General features: G+C 39.7%; 1 protein-coding gene across 7 annotated transcripts in view; it reads right to left on the bottom strand.

Annotated features, from left to right (window-relative positions):
• Positions 1-27,170, bottom strand: part of SPIDR (scaffold protein involved in DNA repair) — a 305,024-nt gene that overhangs the window by 7,091 nt on the left and 270,763 nt on the right. For 3 of the 7 annotated variants that reach the window (XM_005279938.5, XM_024105448.3, XM_065582091.1), the window contains 5 exons: positions 14,466-14,553; positions 11,752-11,895; positions 11,590-11,649; positions 7,591-7,801; positions 6,333-6,485 (listed from right to left, as the gene is read on the bottom strand). In XM_005279938.5, the coding sequence (XP_005279995.2) occupies positions 6,333-6,485; positions 7,591-7,801; positions 11,590-11,649; positions 11,752-11,895; positions 14,466-14,553 (656 nt within the window). The remainder of the gene's footprint in view (positions 1-6,332; positions 6,486-7,590; positions 7,802-11,589; positions 11,650-11,751; positions 11,896-14,465; positions 14,554-27,170) is intronic. The other 4 variants (XM_005279939.5, XM_065582092.1, XM_042857048.2 and 1 more) reach the window with 3 other exon arrangements.

Here is a 27,170-nt window from a genome sequence, read left to right as displayed (position 1 = left end):
AATCCCAGTTATTACAAAAAAACCAGGTAACAGTAATGAGAGTTGATCATTAGAAATACAGAAAGCTGGGTTTGTGATGACCAGGAGAACCGCATGGTATGTTGCTTGCTGGGTGTGAAGGTTGTGGATCTCTCAAGACATCTAGACAGGCTTATGTGCAGTGCTGGGGGAGAAGCGGGTGGTCATGGTACATGTAGATAGCATGTAGGAAAAGGTAGGAGAGAGGTCCTGGAGGCCAAATTGAAGCTGCTAGGTTACAGACTGAACCAGGACCTGGACTTCAGTTCTCTGAAATGCTTCCAGTTCCATGCAAAGGGCCATATACACAAGCAGAAGTGCAGGGTCTCAATTCAGGGATGAGATGATGGTATAAGGAGGAGGAGTTTAGATTTATTAGGAACTGGGAACCCTTTTGGCAAAGCAAGAGCCTAAACAGGAAGGATGGGCTCCACTTAAACCAAAATGGTATCAGATTGCTGGCATGTAAAATTAAAAAAGTTGTAGAGCAGTTTTTAAACTAAGGGCTGGGGGAAAGCTGACAGGTGTGGAGGAGCACACGGTCAGATAGAGACATCCCTCAGGGAAGGATCCATTAATAGGGATTCTCTATATCTTAGTAAGGAGGAGAGGATGAAAGTTGGTAAAGTACAGGTAGGAAATGAAGAGAAATGAAAAAAGTGTCCCATTCAATTACATCACATAATGGCAGATAGCTAAAAGTGACAAATTTTATAAATGCTTGTATACAAATGCTAGCAGTCTAAATACTCAGATGGGTGAAATTGAATGCCTGATATTAAATGAGAATACTGATATAATAGGCATCTTGGAAACTTGGTGGAACGATGATAATTAATGGGTAATGCCAGGGTACAAAGTATATAAGAATGACAGAGTAGGCCATGCTGGTGGGGGAGTGGCATTATACATGAAAGAAAGCAGAGTCAAATGTAGCAAAAATCTTAAATGAATCAAATTGTACCACCGAATCTCTATGGATAGAAATTCCATGCTTGAATAATAATATAGCGGTAGGAATATACTGCTGACCATCTGATCAGGATGGTGATGGTGACTGTGAAATACTCTGGGAAATTAGAGAGGCTATAAAAATAGAAAACTCAATAATGGGGGATTTCAACTATCCTCATATTGATTGGGTACATGTTAGCTTGGGATGAGAAGCAGAGATAAAGTTTCTTGACATAATAAATTACTACTTCTTAGAGCAGCTAGTCCTGGAACCCAAAAGAGGAGAGGCAATTCTTGATTTAGTCCTAAGTGGAGCCCAGGATATCTGATCCAAGGGGTGAATATAGCTGAACTGCTTGGTAATAGTAACTATAGTTAAATTTAACATCCTTGTGGGTGAAGGGACAGCACAGAAGCCACCACAGTAGCATTTAACTTCAGAAAGGGGAACTACACAAAAATGAGGAAGCTAGTTAAACAGAAATTAAAAGGTACAGTCACAAAAGTGAAATGCCTGCAAGCTGCATGGAAACATTTTAAAAACGTGGCTTAAATAATAGTGGCTCAAATTAAATGTATACTCCAAATTACAAAACATAGTAAGAGGACCAACATAGTACCACCATGGCTAAACAATGATGTAAAAGAAGTGGTTAGAGGCAAAAAGGCATCCTTGAAAACCTAGAAGTTAGATTCTACCAAGGAAAATAGAAAGGTGCATAAAGTCTGGCAAGTCAAGTGTAAAAGTATAAATTGGCAGACCAAAAAAAAGAATTTGAAGAGCAACTAGCCAAATACTCAAAAACTAACTGCAAAATAAAATGTAAGTACATCAGAAGCAAGATGCCTGCCAAACAATCAGTGGGGCACTGGACGATTGAGGTGCTAAAGGAGCACTCAAGTAAGAAAAGGCATATTCTTTGCATAAAATCTTCACTGCGGAGGATGTGAGGGAGATTCCCACACTCGAGCCATTCTTTTTAGGTGACAAATCTGAGGAACTGTCCCAGATTGAGGTGTCATTAGAGGAGGTTTTGGAACAAATTGATAAATTAAACAGTAATAAATCACCAGGACCAGGACCAAGAATTCTGAAGCATCACTCAACTATGAAATTGCAGAACTACTAACAGTCGTATGTGAACTATCATTTAAATCACCTTCTGTACCAGTTGGCTGGTGGATAGCTAAAGTGACATACATTTTTTAAAAAGACTCCAGAGGCAATCCTGGCAAATACAGGCTGGTAAGACTAACTTCAGTACCACGCAAATTGGTTAAAACTATAGTAAAGAACAGAATTATCAGACACATAGATGAACAAATTTGTTAAGAGTCAACATGGCTTTTGTAAAAGGAAGTCATGTCTCACCAATCTATTAGAATTCTTTGAGGGGTTCAACAAACACGTGGACAAGGGTGATCCAATAAATATAGTGTAGCGACTAGGGACACCATCCCTGCCCATCCTGGCTAATAGAAGCTGGGAGTGGACAACAGGGGATGAATTACTCAATGACTGCCTGTTCTGTTCATTCCCTCTGACGCACTTGGCAGTGGCTGCTGTCTGAAGACAAGATACTGGGTTATATGAACCATTGGTTTAACTTAGTAAAGGCATTCTTAGGTTCTTATTACTTCATTGTAGGAATTTGGCTTGATCTTTTCACTCTTTCCAGTTTAATAATTCCTCTTCTTTCTGTGCTGATAAATATCTGACAGCAGGCAATGGCTTTCCAATCATCAAAGTGGGCAAATGAAGAAAAAATATCTGACAATACAAATATGAATCCTTCATTTTAATGTCAGGGTGCATCAGAACTTCAACTACTTCAAAAAAGTATCAGAGGGTCCTGTGGCACCTTTAAGACTAACCGAAGTATTGGGAGCATAAGCTTTCGTGGGTAAGAACCTCACTTCTTCAGATGCAAGTAATGGAAATTTCCAGAGGCAGGTATAAATCAGTATGGAGATAACGAGGTTAGTTCAATCAGGGAGGGTGAGGTGCTCTGCTAGCAGTTGAGGTGTGAACACCAAGGGAGGAGAAACTGCTTCTGTAGTTGGATAGCCATTCACAGTCTTTGTTTAATCCTGATCTGATGGTGTCAAATTTGCAAATGAACTGGAGCTCAGCAGTTTCTCTATGGAGTCTGGTTCTGAAGGTTTTTTTGCTGTAAGATGGCTACCTTTACATCTGCTATTGTGTGGCCAGGGAGGTTGAAGTGTTCTCCTACAGGTTCTGGGACAACTGCAAGTGACAAATTACATTAAATCAACCCGTAGCTGATATGGCAAAGGCACTGACTAGTAATTACAGATCTTTTTGAGCAAAAGTCTCTCAATTTTACAATACAGCCAATACAATGAAAATAAAATCCCAGAAAGACAAGAAGGTGGCTGATAGCCATGTGGCAACACATTTACTTTCCCATTATAAAAACATTACTGAAAGGGACCGGCAGGAAGGAGGGGGAGATACATTGCATGCAATTAGGACAAACCAACAAAACTTTGATTTTCAGTTTCATGAAATTTGAAGAAATCCAAGAGCTGACATTAAGAAGACAATCATTGAATTCTGAAGCAGAATTTATGTGGCTTGAATGAATGGCTCAAAAGACCTGACAGTTAAGTATATAAGCAAAGAAAACACAGACTTCTGATAAAAAGTGATTTTCAAGGGCAGTGTACATTTGCTGAAGAGCAATCTGTAACATGTAAGCAGAGACCATCAGGCATGACACAGCATGAAGTAAGTGGATAACTTTTTCATTAATTCATTTTCTTTTGTTTTTGTGATGAAAATTAATATTTATAATGCATGGGGGGATGTGCAAGATGTATTTAATTAGAATTTGTTATTACAAGATTTTTACACAACCTGCCACAGTATATTACTGCCTCTTTTCTGAATGGAGGAAGGATAGTCATCCATTTTTTAAGTACATCTCTGCCCTCACTTCTTCCACCAGAACTTTTTTGAAGTTATTTTTAAACTGTCCTTATTTTGGTAGATCAATTTCTTCTACCTCAGCCTTCTGATTTATTTTAATCTTTTGTATAGTATTCCAAATACTTTATTTAGCACCAGCACTATGTAATCCAAGTAATTAGAGAGAAAAATGGATACAAATTTTATTGACTAGATTACCCGAAGTGTTGAAATTCACTCTTACTTGGATGAAGAGGTGAACTCCCCAGTGAAACCATCAAAGATGATAGCAAAAGGTGAGTACCAACCCACGTGAAAGCAGTGGCAGACACACTAATCAGGTGACAATCACACATGTCCCACAATATAAAATGGTATGCAGAATCTAAACAGGTTTAAATGCTGTACAGAATTACCAAGTCCATAGTTTTTCCTCAACTTCAAGGAGTTTTAGACTCTGGCCCTGAGATCTCTCTTTTTAAGGACCCATCAGGAGTTGTAATTTGACTTTTAGACATGTCTTATATTTCTTTGGAGTGCTGCTGTCATCAGCATGAAGAGACTGAGAATGGCCTATCTGGGCTGCATCTGGAAAATTGGACACTGGTCACTAATGGGAATGAGAACTGGTGGCTAAAGAAAGTGTGCTGACTGAAAGCTCCAAAATCAATAGGTGTGAAGTTTTCTTCAGCTTGTCACATTGATTAATGAGTGGATAGAATGTCTGGTCAATTGACAATATTTAGGAACAGGCAGGGTGGTGATTATCATCAGTTGAGCAATTTATCAGTACAGCTGGAAACAGTGCCTCTTGGAGTGGGGCTTAAATATAATAATAATAATAAATGGAGATATCCCGTCTCCTAGAACTGGAAGGGACCCTGAAAAGTCATCGAGTCCAGCCCCCTGCCTTCACTAGCAGGACCAAGTACTGATTTTGCCCAAGATCCTTAAGTGGCCCCCTCAAGGATTGAACTCACAACCCTGGGTTTAGCAGGCCAATGCTCAAACCACTGAGCTATCCCTCCCTCCAATAGGTCCAATACTTGGTCCTGCTAGTGAAGGCAGGGGGCTGGACTCGATGACCTTTCAGGGTCCCTTACAGCTCTATGAGATGGGATATCTCCATTAATTTAGGGGGGACGGATAGCTCAATGGCTTGAGCATTGGCCTGCTAAACCCAGGGTTGTGAGTTCAATCCTTGAGGGGGCCATTTAGGGGTCTGGGGCAAAAATCAGTATTTGGTCCTGCTAGTGAAGGCAGGGGGCTGGACTCAATGACCTTTCAAGGTCCCTTCCAGTTCTAGGAGCTAGGATATCTCCACTAATTTAATTTAAATATGAAGACATCAAGTGTCAAAATCAGAATATCGTATCTGAATCATTCACTGAAAAAAAATACTGTTAAACAGTTAATCCTCCCACAAAGCATATGTGGTACGAACTACTAGAACTCTCTCATATGAACAGTTGGACTCTCTCATATGAACAGAAATATTAATAATCTTATGCTGTTATCAAATACAAATGGAGAAGCTGCAAGCATTTCAGGAAAGATACACCTCCTTTGTTAATCATTTCACCAAATAAATTTGTTACTACAAGAACAGCCATGCTACACGATCCTCTACTATTCTTCCACTAGAAAGATTCAAAGAGGAAGTAGCCAAACAAACAAAGCAGTGAAAATCCATTTTAAACACTGTAAACTATTAGTTACTATGTGAAAATACAAGAAGAGAGATTATCTACAGACAGAGAAAGCTCTGCCTATAATAGGAGAAGATATTTTACATTCTGCATTAGAACAAAAGGACCCAGGAGAATATTAATAAAATAACAGATACCCTAAGTGAAAGTAACTGTAAAATCAAATGGGGCGAACGCCAGAGGAAGTTCCATAAAATACATCTGCCCAGATCACCAGCAGCACAACTCCCTCTCCAATTTCTTCTGTAACCCTTCCTTCACAACTAAAGGAAGAGCAGGGACTGAGGGGTTTTTGTGTGTACCTTTAGCATTAAAAATAGCTCTTCATTTTTACAATTATGTGCTTTAATACCCAGTTGGTAAGATAGGGAAGTCTGGTGCAAACTGACATATGAAGTGAAAGAATGCAACATTTTACAGCAAAGATTTGTGTGTACACGCATGCATGCGCACACAGGCATTGAATGGGAACACTGACCACGCAGAGCTCAGAATGGCAACAGTGTGCAGGGGAAAAGACTCTTCCACAGCAACAAGGCAATGAAAACCCAAGAAGAGATATAAACCTGACTGTCCTAATGACACACAGCAACTGCCCCCAAGCCACCCCCTTCCCCCCCCCCCCTTTTTCTTCAATACACTGTTTTATTCAAGGGACCTAAATGCTTAAAATGAACATAAATAGTTAGCAACATTCATTTAAAAAAGGCTGTACCAACCTCTTATGGTACAAATGGAATTGGCCTGTGTTGTAGAATCCAGTTCATCTAGTCTGACAGGGTTAGTCAGCTCACTAAAGTCAGCCTCGGCAGCCGTGTACAAAAGGGGCTTTTGTAACAAGAGAACGGTACGTTCAACACAAATAATCCTACCTGCCAACAAAGACATTTCAATTTATTACAGTAATAAGGAAAAAGGTGACCATGTTGTCATGGCCAATAAAGACAATGCTTTCTGCCCATTACTAACCAGATAGATGGATTATTTCAGGTTTCCTCCACAACAACATATTTGTTTTTTTAATTAAATACATATAATGCTCTTGGTAAGCTCAGTGCCTTCTGGGCAAAAAGATTTTGCTACGTCAGATTTTTTAAAAAAGAGAGATTCAAATTCAATTCAAACAGGATTGTAATTTATTCACTGGAAGCATGTGTTTTTTGTCTGTTGTTTAATCATATAAGTTTGTACTTCTCTTGGAGGTGTTTTTATTTGTTTAAATCTGTCCTAAGGCAAGGCACATGCAGTACTTTACTCTCCAAAGTAGGAATTACCCAAACTTTTACTCACCTGCACCTAAATGCCACATCTCATTTGCATAATATGGACCAGATTTCAACTCCTATGGGTAAATAGATTGTTCAATGGATTTGGTAGCAGGACATGGAGCCTTTCATAAGTAGGTCAGTGGCTCAATCCTAGGCTGGATCAATGGTGACTGAAAGTCATGAATATTTGACATCTTATGTGAAATCAATTTGGTATTCTCAAACTGTATTCCCTGGTGGACAAATATGCACGTCCTAATATTGTCACAACCATTGGCACTAAACTGGCATGCTAACTGGATGCCTTGGAAGAGAGGTCAAAGAATGACTGGGCATAGAAATGGAACTCTCTTCCCATAGATGACTGTGTGGTCATGGAAGAGCTACACTGAAAAGGCAGTATGGGGCAGCTTGCAATGCCTCTGGCTGTAGGGAAATAGAGGTGTCAAGTCTCTGGTTGTCATTAACCCTACTCCTTCTAGGGGGAGTAAATTCAGTTAATGTAAAAGAATGAAAAAAAATTACTGAAAACAACAGTTACAATTCCCCCTTCCCAGATACTGGATCCCAGCTTGCAATGCTTCATTTTGATCTGAGTGTCTTAGAGTCTCAGAAGATTGAATGTCTATAATAAAGATTTGAATGCCCAAGGGTCACAGTTAATTTAGTTTGGCTCTAATTGCCCCAGTACCATGAATAAACAGCTTACCATTTCCTCGCAAAGCATCCTTGAAGAAGATAACACAATGGGACGCATTGGTGAGTGCCTCCATCACTTTCTCATCAAGAACACATGATGAAGCAAAATATACAGGTACAGTCTTTGGAGTTCCACAGTTGTCTTTAGCCCCGTTCTGCAGTGTGAAGTCAGTCACAAATAACCAAAACTCCCTTTGACCCACAGAAACACTACATTTTACCTAGGATTTCAAAAAGAAAGGGCAAAACATTTTCATTTAATTGTAATACAATTTGATTAAACTAATAGCAGAACTGAAGACTAAAACAGCTTCATCTCCTCATAACAAACAAAACTCACTTAGACCATGATGTTTAGAGTTTGGACAGGAAGAGAAGTGAGGGTTAGGACAGGATTAGTTAACATGCGTTAACCCTTTCCCTGACACAGATGCAGATTAACATCTTTTATCTTAATTTAGCTGGTCGACCTGAGTGGGGAGCCTGGGGTTACCTCAACCAGCTAGTGTTATAATACAATTTGCTCCATCCACACTAGATTTTTAAAATGTTTAGTTAAAATGTGTTAGATAGCAATGTTTTAAAAATACACCTTTTATACTAGTCTGGACTAGGCCCTATATGAGCTTTGTAGTTAAAAAAGGCTCACACTGACGTTATTCCTGCATAAGCAAATTCAGCAAATATTGTCATCAGACTCTCTCATATGCACCACTCCCTAGGTAACAGCTGCTATAGGTTACAAAATTGGATGTTTTTCTTACTGGTGAACAAATAGCATCTTTCAAAAATTCTGAAAAATACATATAAATCAACCCTGACTACATAAGTCTTCTGCTTATTTAGGACAGGAAGAAATATATTATGGTATTACTAAAATTACCAACATGAAAACAGATGATGTCACAGCCAAAATACCTACACTTTATGTTCGACTTCATATCTGAAAACATGATTAACAGTAGCTCATTAGTGTTTTAAAATGTTTCACATTACTTTGATGAACAAACTAGCCAGATAGATATTAAATTTATTAAAAGATCTACCAAGATCAGCTGCGCTAAAGTTTGGCAATTTGCGTTTTCTTGTGTCTGTTTGCAAAGCTTTTGTAATTCTCTGTGTGTTCCCAATCCACCTTAAATGCTTCAGTGTTTTATTTTATATCTACAATTCATGCAAAGAGAGCACTCAGGAGCAGCTCTATAATGATGAAGTAGTGTGTGTGCATGATAGAGAAAAGAGATTTTTAGATAAATAAACTTATTTTAGATCCAAGTATTCAAGGAAATATAAACATTGTGTAACTTTTTTTCTGAAGGATTTATGATTTTTTTAAAACAATACTTCAGAGCTTAGAGAATATGGTGATGGGTGCTACTAGAACATCATGTATACTTTTAATTTTCAAGAATACATTACAATTTTTATTGAATCACATAAGTAGAAGATACTCTGCAAATATCAGAATCTTTATCATCTCAATTAGTTATTGGAGTTTAACTAACTTCCTTCACCTCACCTACCGCCCCAAGAGCATGTCTACATTTCTAAAAATAAAGATACATGAACTCTTAAAGCCATATTCATCTATTACAGGTTATGAGGCAACGAGAACCTCAGCTCTTGTTTCCAACAGCAAAGTCAAACCACTGAAAAAAATCAGACCCTTTAAAACTAGCCATTTGTTCATATTAGTAGCTCCCAGAACAAATACACTGATTGGAAATGGTAGTTCGCAGAATTCATAACTCAGATGCAACAATTTATTCTGGTTCCTTAGTATATGTTTTTTATTGTACTTATCCCCAAGTTCCTTCTATAACAGCTACATGCATCTGATCATCTTCCATATGTGCAGAGTTTTAAAACAGTCTTGAAAGACTGACTTTTACAGCTGTCACATGAGAGTTACCCCAGAGCTTTTAAAAGCTGGTCTTTAGAGGTACACAACAGAAGAGTCAGCCAAAAAGTAAAATAACAACAACAGTAATAATCACAAGTCATTGTAAAATCATCATCTTTGTATGTGTGACAATTTGTTCTGAACAGAAAGGAAACAACAGACAAACAGCAGCAGGATTGAGTTATAAAAAAGGACAACTCCTCAAGCACAGATGGAATATATTTCCTCATTTTCCTTTTATACCACAGTACTTATTCTGAATAAATAAATAAATAAATAAAAGGCATATTTCCATTCCCCCTTCACCCAAATAAGGCATTGCAGAATACCGATCAAGTGGCTATTTGGACTGAACACTGCTGCTTTTTAAAGTATAATAATATAAATTAACTACAAAATATACACAATTCATTGAGAGTATTTTCCCAGTTCTGAATAACGAGTCTGAAGAAGACATTAAAGCTGAATCAAGGTCCTCACTTCACATTTTATTGCACAATAATCTTGCGTGTGAAGGACAACTCCTCTTGGCAAAGACTGAAGCAATCAACAAGTTGCTGCACATGACATTTTACTTTTGGAAGGATTAGATGAGTGACACACAAACAACAGGTAAGTTACATCCCGAGAGCAGCTATCCAAAAGTGAAACATTTTTCATTACCTTTGTAGTACAGTTTTCCAATAATTTATGAGTCCTTATCTTGTTAATTTACAGAAGTCTAGTACATACAGTTAAATAGCAAATAATCACTTACAACAACACCTGGCTTATCAAACATTTTAACAACATGAAAGTATATATAGGTCTTTCCTGGTAGGCACATGAAAATTCTTCAAAGCAATGTATCCCAGCTTAGTCATCTCTTTTCTAAGTAAGTCACCAGGAACTTCTAGAATAGGATACTGCTACACAATATTGATTCAGATAGAGGCACATCTAAAATCAATGATCTCCTAATCGACCAACCAGTTACAAACATAATCTACTTTTCTGTGATTAAAACAATTTTTTAAAGGAAAGTTTCTTTTTGTTGTTTGTTTGTTGGTTTGTTTGTTTGAAAATAGGGCAGGGAGACAAATCTGTGTATCTAATTCCCCTATTGAAGCCCTCAGGATCTCATAATTTCATCTTGTTTTAAAACCCACACAAATGCCCATGCCATTTAGCTTGGGGAAATCATTATTGAGCAATAAAAGGCACTAATTTCTCAGTAGTCAATTGTGCTGCTTGCCTAAGTATTAGATTATAACCCATGAGCCCTGGAAGCAAGAGACTTTTGACCTGAAATTGAATTCAGATCTGTGTCGTGGTGGTGCGGAGCACTTCCAGCTTCTTAGCTGGTCTTGTTGGAATTAAATCCCTTCAAATTTCCTTATCTCTGTTCATTAGTTTTGTTTGACATTTTTCTTGTCAAGGAATCCTCCATCTACTGCATATTCAGTAGTCTGCAGAAAATGAGTAATGCAAAATCCTTCTAACTACTGATACAGAGGGATGAGCATCACTTTGAGAAAAATCCAAAAGTAGAAAATCCAATGTGCATGGCAGACAGATTTATCTAGGAGCTCCTACTTTTTACTAGTAGATTAGAGAAGCCAAATTCTGCTCTTGGGTGCACCTGGATGGCTCCCCTTGAAGCGAAGGGGAGCTGCCCAGTTGCACACAAGGACAGAATCACTCTCTCTCTCTATACCCATCATCTGTCAAAGTCTGCACTCAGATGTACCACTGAATGGGGGCTTCTCAGGTGTATCTGAGGGCAGAATTCAACTGTAAAACAGATTCTCTTTTTGGTTATCACTGCAGATCCCAACTGGTTTCAATGGAAGCTGCCTGGATATATATAAGTGAAAATTTGTCCCATGATAAACAGCACTTGATTCAGAAGAAATTAGTTTTCTAAACCAAACAGAAGGGAGACCAAGTAGAATAGTTCTTCTTGCTGCCCATTCACAGGGATATCTTACCTACTAATAGTTCCATTCAGACAGCTCTTAAAGAGCATCTGAAAAGTAAATGTTTTATCTAAACACAGCAAATATCTGCTTCTTTACACACATTACATTGATTTTAGTACATTTCATTACTAAAAAGTAAAATTACCTGCAGCCTTCGATATATAACTTGTGCCCAAAAGCTACAACGTTGATTAAAATCACCAACCTGCCATACAATTTAAAATGGAAGATTAGTCAAATATGGTATTATGAACCTATTAAATTAGTAGTACAAAATACCTGTTATTGCACTTTTTTTTAAAGTTACCTGAAGAATTTCCTTTAGACTACGTATAGTTGGGGGCAGGTACAAATTGGAAATCTGTCCTTCCTCACCTATATTGACATGTCTTGGATCAGGCTGAGCTGTAAGAATGTAACAGAAGCTGGGAGGAGGAAGGTTAGTTTTAATCTGTTGAAAATAAATAAAAGAAATATGGGACCTAATTAAAAGTATTTCAATATGACCAATAATGATAAGTAATAATACTTAGGACTTACATCACACTTAACATTTTCAAAGTGCTATGCAAACATTTAACTGATACTCACAATACCCCTGGTGAAGTAGGAACCGATGAAAATTTAATGTTTTCATGTCGCAAGTTAAATCAGTTTGTAAGTCATCCTTTTTCCTAATTTGACATTGATCCATAGCTCAAAAATATCACAGTTTGGCACAATGGACAACCACTATGACAGCTTTGTGACAGGGCAGTTATGAGTTATGAATTCTATGATTTTCATGTTTTCAAAAAAATGTGTGACTTCCGAGACTTGGGGATTTTTTTGCATGTGGGTGGGTGACAGTAAACAGCTGAAGCAGCTTTACTGAGAACGCTGAAAGCTGCCAAGTTAAATCCTGGGCAGCACAGAGAGAAAATGGAGAACAGCAGCAATTTAGCAACAACATGAACTTTTCTCTGTGCTAGGACCAGCCCTTATATCCTTAAACAGTTTTGAGATGGAATAACCACACTAGAAATCCCCATTCAAAGAGGCCTCAAACTAGAATAGCTTCTCAGGATGCAGAGTCAGCCCTATCGTTTTATTTTTGTTTATCAGTTTGTAAAATTCTACTCTGGGGATGTTGTTTAGGAGTTAATGAAACACGTTCTATAATAAAGGAAAGCTGGATTAATGAAAACAGCTGTTCAGCCATTAAAAAGAACTTCCACATAAGAAAAAAATGTCAAAACAAAATGTTTCCTTTTGAATATATCAAAAAAGATAGTTTGGTGTATGTATGGCACAAGAGAAGTCTATTCCAGAGACCTCGTCATACAGTAACATTTTATTATTCATATTTTTAATTATATCTAAAAGATTCTGCTTTCTAGGCACATTTATATCAATAAGAAATGTATCAAAATTAAACCACATACTGCCAAAATTGGCAACAATAATAAACTTCATTGTGGCATCTTCAAACATTAGAATCCTAGTTTGTGAAATACAGTTGAAGTGTATGGCAATGGAAAGTTTCCTCTCCATTGATTATTTTTAATGATTATAATTAATTATTATTATTATTAAAGTAAAATAATTTAAAAACAAATGAAAGTTATAACAATATTACACAGCATTTAAGAGTGCTGCTCCATCCATAGATGCTCCCACTGCTGCCTACTTGTTGCAGCACATACATCAATCAATTTTTTTGAGACTTGTGAAATACCTAGATTGTATGAGGGGTGAATCCAGGACAGACCGGTAGTTTATTTAGAATTGGTCTTGCTTTTTCAGGTTAAGTCAGAACTTCAATGGTATTATTTTAAAACATCAGGGTTTTAATTTTGTTCTCCAATGTAAATCCCTTAGCAATGTAAAAAGTACATTGTAGCAAAGAGATTCATGGGATGTTTTCTCTAGCATAACCAACAATAATCACCTTTTTCAATTTCCTTTGTGTTGGTTACTTTCTTCTCCCTGGGTAAGTTTCTTTATTTTTAAATCATGCACACCCAATGTATAAGTCTGTATAGCACCTAGTACAATGGGGCCCTGCCCCGGATGAGAATTGTAGGTTCTAATATTATGCACATAATTAAATAACACCAAACTTTTCTCCAACGTGAGAGTTATACAGAAATACCAGAACAGCATAGGTACCTGATTCTCAATGTTTAAAAACACCACCACATCTCAAAATTTTCCCATCAGAGTAATACTCCCAAACAACACACAATAGGCAAAGTTTCTTTTCTGAATACAATATCAATTAAAGAAAATGTTTACAGATAAAATCCCAGATGTGCAGTGCACATTAGCATCACATTTTAGTTTGAAATTCACAGAAATGCTCACACTATTTTTTATTATACCAAGATTATTTTAGTGCTCAGTTAAACCTCCAGAAGATAAACTTCATGCAGAGTGAGTACCACAGTCAGAATCACTCCAGCATGCAAAGGAAGTTAGAACAGCCCTGACTTTGATCTGTAGAACAGCCCTGTCCTTGCTGAGTTCTACCATTATATTTTCTGGTTTGCCTTCATAGCATCTGATCTAATTTGTATTTCCTGTAGAAGGAGAGGACTACCAAACTAATGACCAACGGTGTATTCCACCATGATGTGTACAGAGAGTTAACGATGAGGTAGTCACCACCTACAGTGGTGGATGAGCAGTGGCGGATTAGCCACTGGGCCAACGGGGCCTGTCCCAGGGGCCTCGGCCAATTGAGGGGCCCTGGAAAAATGGGCACCTCCATGCGCTGGGGAGGTGAGGGGGGACTGCAGGCAGAAGGGATGGGGACGAGCCCCTACAAAACTGTAATCCGCCTCTGTGGATGAGATCAAGGTGTTGGTCTAGGGGTTGGAGGTAGGCAGTTAGTCTAGAATGAAGGGAGAAGCACTAGAGCATAGCTGTATGGCTAAAGGGACTGGGAGAATCTGACACCCCAAATAAACATGTGCACACTATACATACAAGAACTTTAATTTTGGATGAAGAAACACAGTTCAGTAAAATACACCTTACCGCTTCACAGTCTTGACTTTGACCAGGAACTTTTAGAGGCACTAATGGAGGCCACAAACTGTCTATCAGACTGAAAAGTCCCAACGCCCTTAGGAAAAAAAATACAACCTGGTTCAAAATGTTTTTAATTGAACATGCTGCATTAAAAAGACATTTAATTTGAATCGTCATATGACTGTGAAAACAAATCTAAGTCATATTTGTTCATCAGATGTTGGGTTTTGTTTGGCCTAATTTAATCCCCATGATCTCTGCTGCAGAGCAAGAGAGAAAAAGAAAGATAATTAATTGCTGAATATCAAAGTTTCATTTAATGCAATATGATTATTGTTAAACACTGACATTGTGCTCCACTTAGGAAGGAAAAATCAATTTCACACATACAGAATGGGAAAAGACTGTCTAGGAAGGAGTACGGCAGAAAGGGATCTAGGGGTTATAGTGGACCACAAGCTAAATATGAGTCAACAGTGTGATGCTGTTGCAAAAAAAGCAAACATGATTCTGGGATGCATTAACAGGTGTGTTGTGAGCAAGACACGAGAAGTCATTCTTCCGCTCTACTCTGCTCTGGTTAGGCCTCAGCTGGAGTATTGTGTCCAGTTCTGGGCGCCGCATTTTAAAAAAGATGTGGAGAAATTGGAAAGGGTCCAAAGAAGAGCAACAAGAATGATTAAAGGTCTTGAGAACATGACCTATGAAGGAAGGCTGAAAGAACTGGGTTTGTTTAGTTTGGAGAAGAGAAGACTGAGAGGGGACATGATAGCAGTTTTCAGGTATCTAAAAGGGTGTCATGAGGAGGAGGGAGAGAACTTGTTCACCTTAGCCTCTAAGGATAGAACCAGAAACAATGGGTTTAAACTGCAGCAAGGGAGGTCTAGGTTGGACATTAGGAAAAAGTTCCTAACTGTCAGGGTGGTTAAACACTGGAATAAATTGCCTAGGGAGGTTGTGGAATCTCCGTCTCAGGAGATATTTAAGAGTAGGTTAGATAAATGTCTATCAGGGATGGTCTAGACAGTATTTGGTCCTGCCATGCGGGCAGGGGACTGGACTCGATGACCTCTCGAGGTCCCTTCCAGTCCTATAATCTATGATTCTATGATTCTATGATTGTACAAGACACATATCAATTCAGTTCCTTATTCAAGAGTTTTCAATCTACAACATTTGCATTAAGCAGAGTAAAACTCAATTTGCCACTGAACTAAAAATGTTTTACTTTCTTGCTTTTCTCTGACCTCCGAGGTCTACTGGTCATAGAACCTTTCAAGAAAGCCAGGGTAGACGTGATATCTAATGAACAGGATTTTGTTTTTCTTTTATTTATTTTTAAAATAACTCTAAGCCTTCATTATACATCATAAAGAAGCACAAATGAGCATAGTCCCACTTTATTTTTCCTTTGCAGTTCATCCTTTATCCATTTTTTTAAAACTAAGTACTCTATTTTGCATTTACAAACCTACATATAAAATGGAGAGACACCCTGGATAAATGGACTGGGGTGAGACAAGTTTAGGGAAAGAGGAATAACAGACTGAGGAGAAATAAGGGTGGACGCAAATAAAAAAAGAAATGAAAATAGTACTTTGCTCTTCTTTAATGTCTTCCATTCAAGGATCTCAAAGTGGATTATCAGCATTCACAAAGCTGATTTTATAGTGCTTTGTACACCTTTGATATCCCTCGCACTATTGGCCGCGCTTTTCAGATGGGAAAACCGTGGAACAGCAAAGTTGAGTACATGTCTCTAGCAGAGCCAGGAGGAGAATCTAAGGGCTTGTCTACACTCAGGAAAGTTAAGACAAATTGCAAATTTATAGAAGTGTAAAGTTAAAGCACATTAGTTACAGGTGCATCAAAGCCCTGTGTGGTCACTCTCATGTATAAGTAAAGTGGCCTTGATGTTTGTGGGAGGCAACGTGGTCTCATGGCTAGTGCAGGGAGCTGCATTTGGGGATTAAGCTACAGGAACCAAGGCAACCTTACTTCTGTATAAGAGACTACACACAGAGGTTTAGTGCATGCATGTTTAGTGGAGGTCGCAAAGTGAGAATGGAATAGTTAACACAGGCAGTAAAACTGCAGAAGATCAGCTGCACAGATGACCCATGCCCTGCCTCCAACGCCCAAGGGATGATTCTGTCTCCTCCCAGAGGCTGTGTTGGTGCCTCACACAGGAGGTGTGAAGTTTGTTCTTATTACTTACTTTTCACCTGGGAAGGGTAACTTTCCTGTAAGGAAGCATACAATGGGAAGCAGCCTATCTTGCTTGAACTAGAAGCACCTAATTGCACAGTAATTCACACTATTTGTTTACAAATCCATTCAGGGAAACAAAATTACTTAGCAACTGTCTAGCTACTAAATATCATGGCCCCACACTTTCCTTTGATGTTATTAGTCAGACTAGTAATATGGGGGTTATAATACCAGAGGGATCTGCAAAAGTAGAAATCAAGTTGTGCTTCTCTCTCTACCAGGCTGGAAATTCGGTTTTGGAGCTGCTATTTGTGAATGCTGGGGGAGTATCAGTCAGTGCGCCTTCCAAAGGACCTGCTTCCCCACCCACATGGAGTCCAGAAGGCTGCATATCTACACTCCAAACAGTCATGGACTTTGCTTCCTAGGCAGTTGGGGAGAAGAGGATGGAAACCACACAGGGGCTATATCGTCATCTTTGGAAAATGCTTTCCCCACACAATGAGTGAAATTAACCCTGCACAACAAGCTAGTACAAGGCCTATGCAACCCTCATGTCCCACTTGAGCCCAAATTTCAAGGATTGAGTGGTGCATAGGCTGTGTGTATGCAGGTTAGGGTGACCAGATGTCCCGATTTTATAGGGACAATCCCGATATTTGGGACTTTCTCTTATATAGGCTCCTATTACCCCCCACTCTCTGTCCTGATTTTTTCACACTTGCTAGCTGGTCATCCTAATTCAGGCCCTCTGAAAAAGGTTGTATTTCACCCAACACTGGTAGCACTCGCTATGGAACCAAGCCAAAGTATGCAACTCCAGCTGGCTCTGTGCTACACTGAAAGGTCTGGGTTGACCCACAGTGAGTAAGGAATTTATCTCATTGTATAATAAGAAAGGAGAACCCCCTGCAAGTTTGCTCTGCGTTTGTGCATGGTAGTGGAAGGGGGAATAATGGCAATATTTTTTGAACATTTTTGTGACAAAGTTTTTGAATATTTTCATGACAAAAGAAACATGGACAAAATAAAAAGAAGCAATAGTTACAAGGAAAAAAACATCTTTTAAATAATGTTCTTCTTACTTAAAAGAGAAGGAATCTAATATATTACTCTGTATTCTTATTCTTCCTACAAAACAAAGGGTTGAATCCCTTTTGTAAATTAAAAACAAACAAAACCCCTCAACTAATGGAGTCATGACCAGCATCTCCATAACAAACTAAAATATACGTGTGGAAAAAATCCTTCCATCCCACACTGAATGCGGAAATATGTTGTCTATCGATAACCAAAATGTACAGGGATGCAAGGAATAGTGGTCTTATGACATAGGACCCCTCTCCATGTCAAGTGCTCTCCCCTTCTCTTGCCCTGAATCTTTCCAGCTCTGCTCAGACCCCATACCAATAGGAACTGTTCAGGTTTGTTTCTACATCCATTATAATTGAAAATAATTATTTACAACTTTATTCTGAAAAGTTGAACGTGCTGCCTCTTTTTCTGTAGATCCATAAACTCAAACTGTCCTGTCTGAATCCTCAGTTCTGGTTGAAATTTTAATAATCCATATTATTAAACAAGTTGAACACATGGTTGACAGAATGAAAAAAACAACAAAACAAATGAAACCACCACCTTCTGCATGTGCAGAAGTAACTCATGACCTATTTAATAAACCATCTTAAGCCACTGAATGGAACAATTACTAGAAGATAGATGCTGATATGAACAATAACAGAGACAATAGCTGCCACCCCCACCCCCTTGGAGTAAAGAATGTGCTGCCCCGCTCTGAGGCTGCTTTCATTTATACGCCTAACCACCTCCCTCCCCAGTTTCACATTTCAGCAGTGTGATCAGGAAACACAAACCACCTTCTGTTTCTTACCTTTTGTCTTTTAGTGTGTATGTGTGTTTGATTTTTGATAAAGAAGGTAGATATTATTAACATCTGTTTAACAGATGGGTGAGCTGAGACTTTGACTTTGTTGACACTACAGATATTTTTGATAAATTTCCCAACATTGCGAACACCAGCAACATTAGAAGCTCTAATATAGACAGGTGTTTAGCTGCAGACAACCTTCTGGCACCATGTCACCTAACCCTGCCGGGAGAAAGTTTAACTGATGCACTCGAAGCAGTTGACTATGTTTCTAGATTAGGTCTATATTAGTTTTTCTGCAGCAAAATGCAATTTATAAATATTTTACTTAAAAATCATTACACAGCAAATTCAGGAGAAAATGATAAAGGATAAAGACCAAGACAGACAAAAGAAGAAAAGGACAAAGAAGAAAGAAGGGAGAGAATGGGTCTACGAATTAGTAAAATGTAAGAAGCTAGGTAATGTAATGTAATGGTTGCAAAAGGGGTCAGGAAGCAGGAATTCTGGGTTCCATCCTAAGGTCTGCCATAGGCTTGCCATGTGGATTTGAGCAAGTTACTTAAACCTCTTTATTTCTCAATCAACTCCACTGTAATGGGCATAATACAGACCTACATCACAGTGGTGTTGAAATTAATACCTTTAGAATGTTTCAGGATCCCCAGATGAACGGTGCAATAGAACTACATGTCATACATAATCACAGCTAGAATTGGAAAAGAAAGTCATATATGAAGAGAATATTCTTCTTTCATTTCCAGCTAGAGAACTGCACATCTTGTGAGAAAACCTGATCTAATGAGATCTCCAGCCCTGTCTACAGGCCAAAGACATTAAGATATTTATTCAAAATTGAATCTTCAATCTTTTGGCTACTAGACAACACAGTAGCGAATATCTGGCATACACACCATATTTCTTTTGGCCACCCTGTCAGTTTTCCAGGGAAAAGACCATCCGTACCTTAGAACACATATTACTTCAAACGTGTTCAGTGGAGTACACTTAATGAAACAGAATATGGTACCTGGATTTGGCAGCATCAGGGATACTGGAGAAGTGCAGCATAGAACATCTACAGTCGTGGCTGCTGGAAAGTGCAGAGATTACACAATTCCTTGTAGGAACTGGCATCAGTACCACTCCCCTTCCATGGGGCCTGCTGAGCTTCTTCATCTAGTTGCTCAGTAGGCTAATTATTGCCTAACTGAGCCTCTTGTAACAAGTAAAAGTCTTATTTCCGGCAATATAGACATACAGGCCCTGCAACCATCAGCCTACACTAGAGAGAAGCCAAACTGCTCTTAGAAAGCAATGGTCTTCCACTGTCTTTGAAACTTTCTGCAATTACAAAACAAAAAAATCTCGCTTCAATATTATAAAAATCGTAAGAAAATAATTTACTTCACCTCTTTGACACCTCCCCCCCCCACTTTAGTCTAAAAATATTACAGAAAGAGACATTTTTAAGAAACAGGTGTTTTGCGGGTTTTTTTGCTTGCATCAGGCAAATATTACAACACACACAAAGAATATTAAAGGGGTGGAGGGGAAGTAATTACTTACCTTCCATGAAAGATTTCAATTTGTTCAACACTAAAAACAAATTCGTTCCCACCCCCCCACCCTCCTGCATAAATCTGAACAATCAAAAGACAAGGCAAGCCAAATGTAAATCTGTAATTGCCGGCCAGCACTGCTTCCTCAACTTCCCCTGTTACGCATAGTCATTGCAGAATGTATGATCTGAAACAATATACACTCTTAGACTTCAGCGCTACATGTACCTATGGGAGCCTGGGGGGAGGGGAGAGTCAAAACCTGGAACCAATAACTCAGTATTTCAGTCAAATTGTACTTTTTCCCATTTTTGTTAACTTTAGCTAGTATAATTACATTCTTTATGGGACATTAGAAAGTACATATACTGCATGGAATAATCTGGATAGTGCTAACCAAAAACCAAAATCCATATCACATCACTGAGAGACTGAAATGCTTTCTTATACCATACAAGGCCATTTTGTACTCTCAGATATACATATAGGTGGGGTGATAAATAATAAATATATCCTCACCAGTTTTATGGGCCACTGAAAACCTAAGCAATAATCAAAGTTTGTTAAAGGAAAAAGAATACACCCAATTAGAAAATAAATTAGTTTTGAATATCTATGCAGTTATTAAAAACAATAAAGAATAAAAGTATCTTAAAACATTAAATTATTTAAATTATGCTTTAAACTGAGGCACTCAACTTATAAACACAGCAATTACTAAATGGTTTCAAGGACCTCAAAACCCCAGGGAAGTGGGTGGTTCCTTTAGATGGTACTCTTTTGGAGGAGGGAAAACCAAAAGGAAGGAAATTACTACTTCCTTGCTCTGTGGCCATTACATGTTTCCTGTTACCATCCAGCAGTTGAAGAACCCTCTTTTATGGCAGTTAGCAGTCATCTATGTTGTCCTGCATAACCAACCATGTCTTTATAGAAAGCCAGCATATGAAACAGACTATAAGAGAAAGTAAATCACAGAGCTAACGGTTGGAAGAAAAGGTAAGGGAGACAGACACACTGGATTTCCGGAGGGGCTAGGTGATGTACTGACTAATACTAACATTTGTAGCTAATTTACATAAAAATTAAGATATGTATAATAAGACCTCATGCAATAGGTTCCAACTACCCACGGGAAAAAAACAGTGGGTGCTCAGCACCCATGGACAGGCCTGTGGATCAGCTCCTCCCCCTCTCTTCCAGTCCCTCCCGCCCACCAGTAGGCCCCACCCATCAGCGCCTACCCCGCCCCCCCCCAGCACCTTCTGCCAATCACACTCAGCTGTTCAGAGGTGTGCAGGAGGTGCTGGGGGGAGGAGGAGGAGGAGGAGGAGCAGGGGCAGGAAGAGATGCGGGAAGGAGGCGGAAAGAGGTGGGGTCTTGGAGAAGGGGTGAAGTGAGGGTGGGACTTGGGGCAGAGCAGGGGGGGTTCAAGCATCCCCCGGGAACTCAGCCCTCTGCCTCATGCAGAACATAAACTGCTCATCACAGAGGTCAGGCATCATCAAGTAAATTGTATTTCTATAGTATTTCCCATCAGAGGAGCTCATAATGATTTAGAAATACAGTTCTGCCAAAACTTTTTTAACTGAAAAATGGAAATTCGGGTTAACTGAAACATTTTCTGAATTTGTGTTGCATTCACCAAACTGTTTCAGTAATAAATAAATAAAAATCTAAATGGTTTGTTTTGACATTTTCAAAATAAAACATTTAGATTTTTTGATTCAAAACAAAAAGTTGTTTAAATTTATTTAAAAATAAAAAATGTTTATAAGACCTCAAAAACTAAACCAAACACGATTTTGGGTCAAATGTTTTGTCTGACCCTAAATTATTTTTCCCCTCCCTTTCTGGCTCACTGAAAATTTTGATTTTTTTGTTCCGGGTCAACCCAAAAAGATTTTTCCCTCAAAACAGCCAGTGAACAACAAAATGAGTTATTTGCACAGCTCTATTTAGAAACAGTGGGTAAAATCCCATTAAGTTCAGTGGAGCCAGGATGTCACCCATCAATGAGGTAAACTTTACAACAACTTGGGAACATAGGAATTGTCATAACAGACTACGGGACCAGCTAGCTCAGCATCCAGCCTTTGACACAGACAGAAGGACTAGATGTTTCAGAGGAAGATGCAAGAAAACCCTGGAGTGAACAATTATGGAACAAACTGCCATAAGAAAAGTTTCTTCCCAAACCCCACCAATTAATGTAACTGGGGAGGTCTGCATTATCTATAGAAATGTCTAATCCTTTTTTGAATCGTGCTAAGCTTTTAGCATCAATTATATCTTTTAAAGCAAGTTTCCAGGCTAGGTAGGGATCATGTTAAAGTATTTCTTCTTACCACTTTAAAATTTGCCTTTGCTTTTATATTCTGAGAAAGAATAACTAGAAGAAATGGTTACTCATCACTGTGGTGCTTTGACATGTGTTCTCCTAGGGGTGCTGCACACTACTTACACTTTTGTCCCCCTGCGCCTTTGATTGGAGAGTTCTCATAGCAATGTGCGTGCGGCCCGCATATGTGTATTACTCAGTCTCATGCTCCCTGACATTGTTATATAGCACTACGCAGGCGAACCAGTCTCAGTTCCTTCTCTACTGTGAAGCTCTATAGCAAAGAACGCTGAAGCAGAGAAGGAAGGCGGGTAGTGGAGGGGGACACATCTCAAAGAACCACAGTTCGTGAACAGAGTCAGTAACCATTTCTTCTTCTTCAAGTAGTGTCCCTACACTAGGTGACTATGGAGCAGTTCCCTCTAAGCAAGAGGGTGCTTCAGAATTGAGTCCAATACCAAGAAAGCATAGTCAAGCTGAATGCAGCATCAAAAGCACAGTCAAGAGTTACTGCGTGATGCTTAGCAAAGGTATGTATAGAGACACAAGTCACAGCTCTACATATTTCAATGATGGGAACATTTTTGAGAAAGGCTTTAGAGCTAGAAATAGACCTTGTAGAGTGAATTTGTATGTGCAAAGGTGCTTGGGTACTGCAAAATTGATAGCAAGAACTAATGCAATCGGATATCCATTTGAAAAGTGTTTCTTTAGAGACTGCAGAACTTTTTGTCTGCAAATCGAGACAAATAATTTGGGAGTCCATCTGAAAGGTCTAGTCTTGTCAAGATAGAAGGCCCAGGCTCTCCTGACATCAAGCATGTACAACAGTGCCTCTTCTTTGCCTAGGTGAGGTTTAGGATAGAAGATCAGAAGGTGAATGGGTTGGTTAACATGGAACTCAGAAGATATTTCTGGTAAAAACTTGGGATGTGGTTATAATGTGATCTTGTCCTTGAAAAATATTGTGAAAAGGGGGTATGCCATAAGGGCCCCTATTTTCCCAACTCATCGAACCAAAGTGATGACTATTAGAAATGTTGTTTTAATTGATAAATGGAAGAGTGAGCAGGTAGTCATTGGTTTAAATGATGATCTTGAAAGGTATTTAAGGACCATACTGAGGTCCCAAACTGGAGTAGGACTCCTAGTTGGCAGAAAGAGATTTCCAAGCACCTTGAGGAACCTCATTGTCATTGGGTGGGCAAATCTGGAATAACCTTTGATTGGAGAATGGAAAGCCAAGATAGCTGCCAGGAGGACTCTAATGGAGCTCACTGACAGGCTCCTATTTTTTAGTTCTAGGGTATAGGTCAGTATACCTGGCACCAATGAGGTTGTTGGTTTAATGTGTTTGAAGTCACACCAGCAGGCAAATCTTGTCCAATTTTGTGAGTAAATGTACCATGCAGACTGTTTTCTGCTGTGTAATAGCACTCTCTTTACTTCCTCTGAGCAGGTTGTTTCTAATCCCATGGACCATCTACCAGCCATGCTTTGAGATGAAGAAGTCCAAAATTGGGGTGAAAGATCTTCCCGCCTTCTTGGGAAATGAGATTAGGAGTGGCCTGGAGAGTGACTGGTGAGTAAATGGCTAGCTTTATCAGGTAAGGAAACTACGTTTGTCTGGGCCAGATCAGAACTATTAGAATAACTCTGGATTTGTCCTTTTTTATTTTGAGTAGAACTTTGGATATTAGAGAGTTGGGGGAAATGCATACAGTAGACTCAATGACCACTGAAGGTGAAAGGCATCCCCCAAGGAATGGTGATCCAGCCCACCTCTGGTGCAGAACTGGGCACATTTCTTGTTCATTGCCATTGTGAATAGATCTATTTGCAGGGTGCACCATTGCTGGAATATATGGTGTAGTATGATGGATGGTCTTCAGAGAAGTGCCTGTTGAGTGTGCCTGCAGTCACATTCTGAACTCCTAGAAGGTAAGCTGCTGTGATGGCAATCTGATTGGGCATGCACCAACTGCAAAGCTTGACAGCTTCAGCACACAGAGAGGGGGATCTTGCCCCTCCTTGTCGCTTGATATAGAACATGTTATGTTATCCATCAGGACCTTTATGTGTTTATCCTTAATTAATGATAAAAACTGGAGACCCAGGCATATCTGAGTTCCAGGAGGTTGATGTGCAGAGTGGTGTCTTGAGGCATCCACCTGCCTTGGGCTGTGTGAGTGTCCAGATATGGTCCCCACCCTAGCAGGGATGCATCCATCATTATGACACTGTTGGGAAGCGTGGGTGAAAGGGACTCCTGCGCAAACATTCTGAGGGTATTTCCACCAAGTGAGTGATTCCTTCACACAGGTAGGTACAGACAGTAGTGTAGTTAGACTGTGATTGTTCCGTGAATAAACAGTTCTGAGCCACCCATTAAGGCAATGCATTCGGAGTCTTGCATGGTTTATAACAAAAGTGCCAGCTGCCATGTGCCCCAACAGTTCTTGACTGTGGTCTGAGGGCTGATCTGGACTGTACTATGTTGGGTATGGCCATGAATCTGTGCATTGGGAGGCAGGCTCTTGCTTCTATTGAATTTAGATAAGTGCTTATGAATTCTAACTTTTGCATGAGTCAAGGTGGATTTTTGAATGTTCAATTGTAGGCCCAAGTTGATGAAGAGGTCTACAGCGACACAAGTTGCCCGTGAGGTTACATCCAAGGAGTGACCTTTCAGAAGCCAATCATCTAGGTAAGGGAACAGAATTCCTTTTCTGCAGAGATGTGCTGCTACTACTGACATAACCTTCAAAAAGACCCTTGGGGCAGATGACAGGCTGAAAGAGAGCAACCTGTACTGAAAATGGTCCTAACAGTATAAGGTAGAACTGTTTGTGAAATGGGTGGATCGCTATATGGAAATATGCATCCTGACAGTCTAGGCCTGAGAACTAATCCTCTTGTCCAGGGATGGAATTATTGCTGCAAGTATCACCATTTTGAATTTTTGAATCTTCATATAAGTGTTGAATAGTCTTAAATCTAGGATGGGTCTCCCACCACCGTTCTTTTTTGGAACCAGGAAATATCTGGAATAAAACTGCTTCCCCCTGTGCTGCCTGGGAACTGGTTCTATAGCACCCAAGAGTAGGAGAGAGTCTATTTCTTGTCAAAGCTGGTTCTCATGAGAGCGGTCGGGATCCCTGAAAAGGAACGGGGAAGGAGAGTTGGCAGACCAAAGAGAGGTAACTTTTGTGTTGAGGTCTGTATGATCTCTGGGAGCTCGATTATTGGGCGGACAGGATTTCTGCACTGTCTGGGTCTTACCAAACCTCTCTCTTGTGGGCAGGTGTATAGATACTGAGAGAATGCAAAGTAGCCTTGTAATCCTTTAGCGTGCATAACAATTAGTCCGTGCTGCAATTGAACAGTTTAATACCGCATTAAAAAGAAGGGCTTCAACCATATTTGGAACCTCCTTTGGATATGGGGATGGAGGAGGAGCTGGTCTGGGGGCAGAGAGTGAATGAGGGCTGAGCTGAGCTGGGCTGGAGGTGGACAGGGGGTTGAGTGGAGCTGTGGCCGGAGCTGGGCTGGGGGTGGAGTGGGGCTGGGTGGTGCTCCCTCCCCGCCCCTCATAGGGGCTAACCTGGGCCCTACCGCGCATCCCCCAAATGTTCCTCCGTACCCCTCCTAGCAGGGTATACCCTACAGCAGGGATCGGCAACTTTTGGCACGTGGCCCACCAGGGTAAGCCCCCTGGCGGGCCAGGCCAGTTTGTTTACCTGCCACGTCCGCAGGTTCAGCTGATCGCAGCTCCCACTGGCCGCAGTTCGCTGCTCCAGGCCAACAGGGGCTGCAGGAAGCGGCGGCCAGCACATCTCTCAGCCCACGCCGCTTCCCACAACTCATGCAGTGTTATATCGCAACTGCATGGATCACAAGACCGAGTAACATCCGTGCATGGGGCAAACATCTCTGATCAAAGGCGCACGGAGGGCAAGCGTACCCAGAGTGGAGCACCCATAAGGACACTACTTGAAGAAGAACTAATCGTTTGCTTTTGGAATTGTCATCATGAAGTCACTTAGTGCCTGCCTGACCAGGGGAAAAGCTTTATACACTACTAAAGGAGAACTTATTGTATGTATTCACAGATTTCAAGGCCAAAAGGGACCATTTTGATCATCTAGTCTGACCTCCTGATTAACACAGGTCACAGAGTTCCCCCAAAATATTTCCTTTTATACTAGAGCATAGCTTTCTAAAAAAAAATTCTAATTTTGATTTAAAAATTGCTAGTGATGGAGAATCCACTATATCCATGGGCAAAGATTAATTACCTTCACTATTAAAAATTTACACCTTATTTCCAACACCAATCAGAACTAAAGTACCGACACAGAGAAATCCATAAGTGTAGATAGACAAGCACCATGTACATCGCAGCATACAATTTTAACTTCCTGTAAGGAAGCATTTCATAGGCAATTTGCAGGTTATTTTCCCCCCTCATGCAACCTTTTATTGAACACACTATTCAATCTTTACCCATAACTGCATCCACTTGGTTAGTGATCATACTGAAGCTATCTTGGAAAATGTGGAGTATACTGCAGAGGGGAGGTGACATATAGGTTGGAATGTGTACAGCTTAGAAATTGCTATCTACATCCCTGAGGAAACCTGGGGCAATCTCACTTCTCCTTTCCCAAGAGACTAAATTTATAAGATTAGCAAGTGGGGGGAGGGTT

The sequence above is a fragment of the Chrysemys picta genome, chromosome 2 (assembly GCF_011386835.1).
Source record: "Chrysemys picta bellii isolate R12L10 chromosome 2, ASM1138683v2, whole genome shotgun sequence".
NCBI classification, from domain to species: domain Eukaryota; kingdom Metazoa; phylum Chordata; order Testudines; family Emydidae; genus Chrysemys; species Chrysemys picta.
This window is presented reverse-complemented; position numbering and strand designations above follow the sequence as displayed.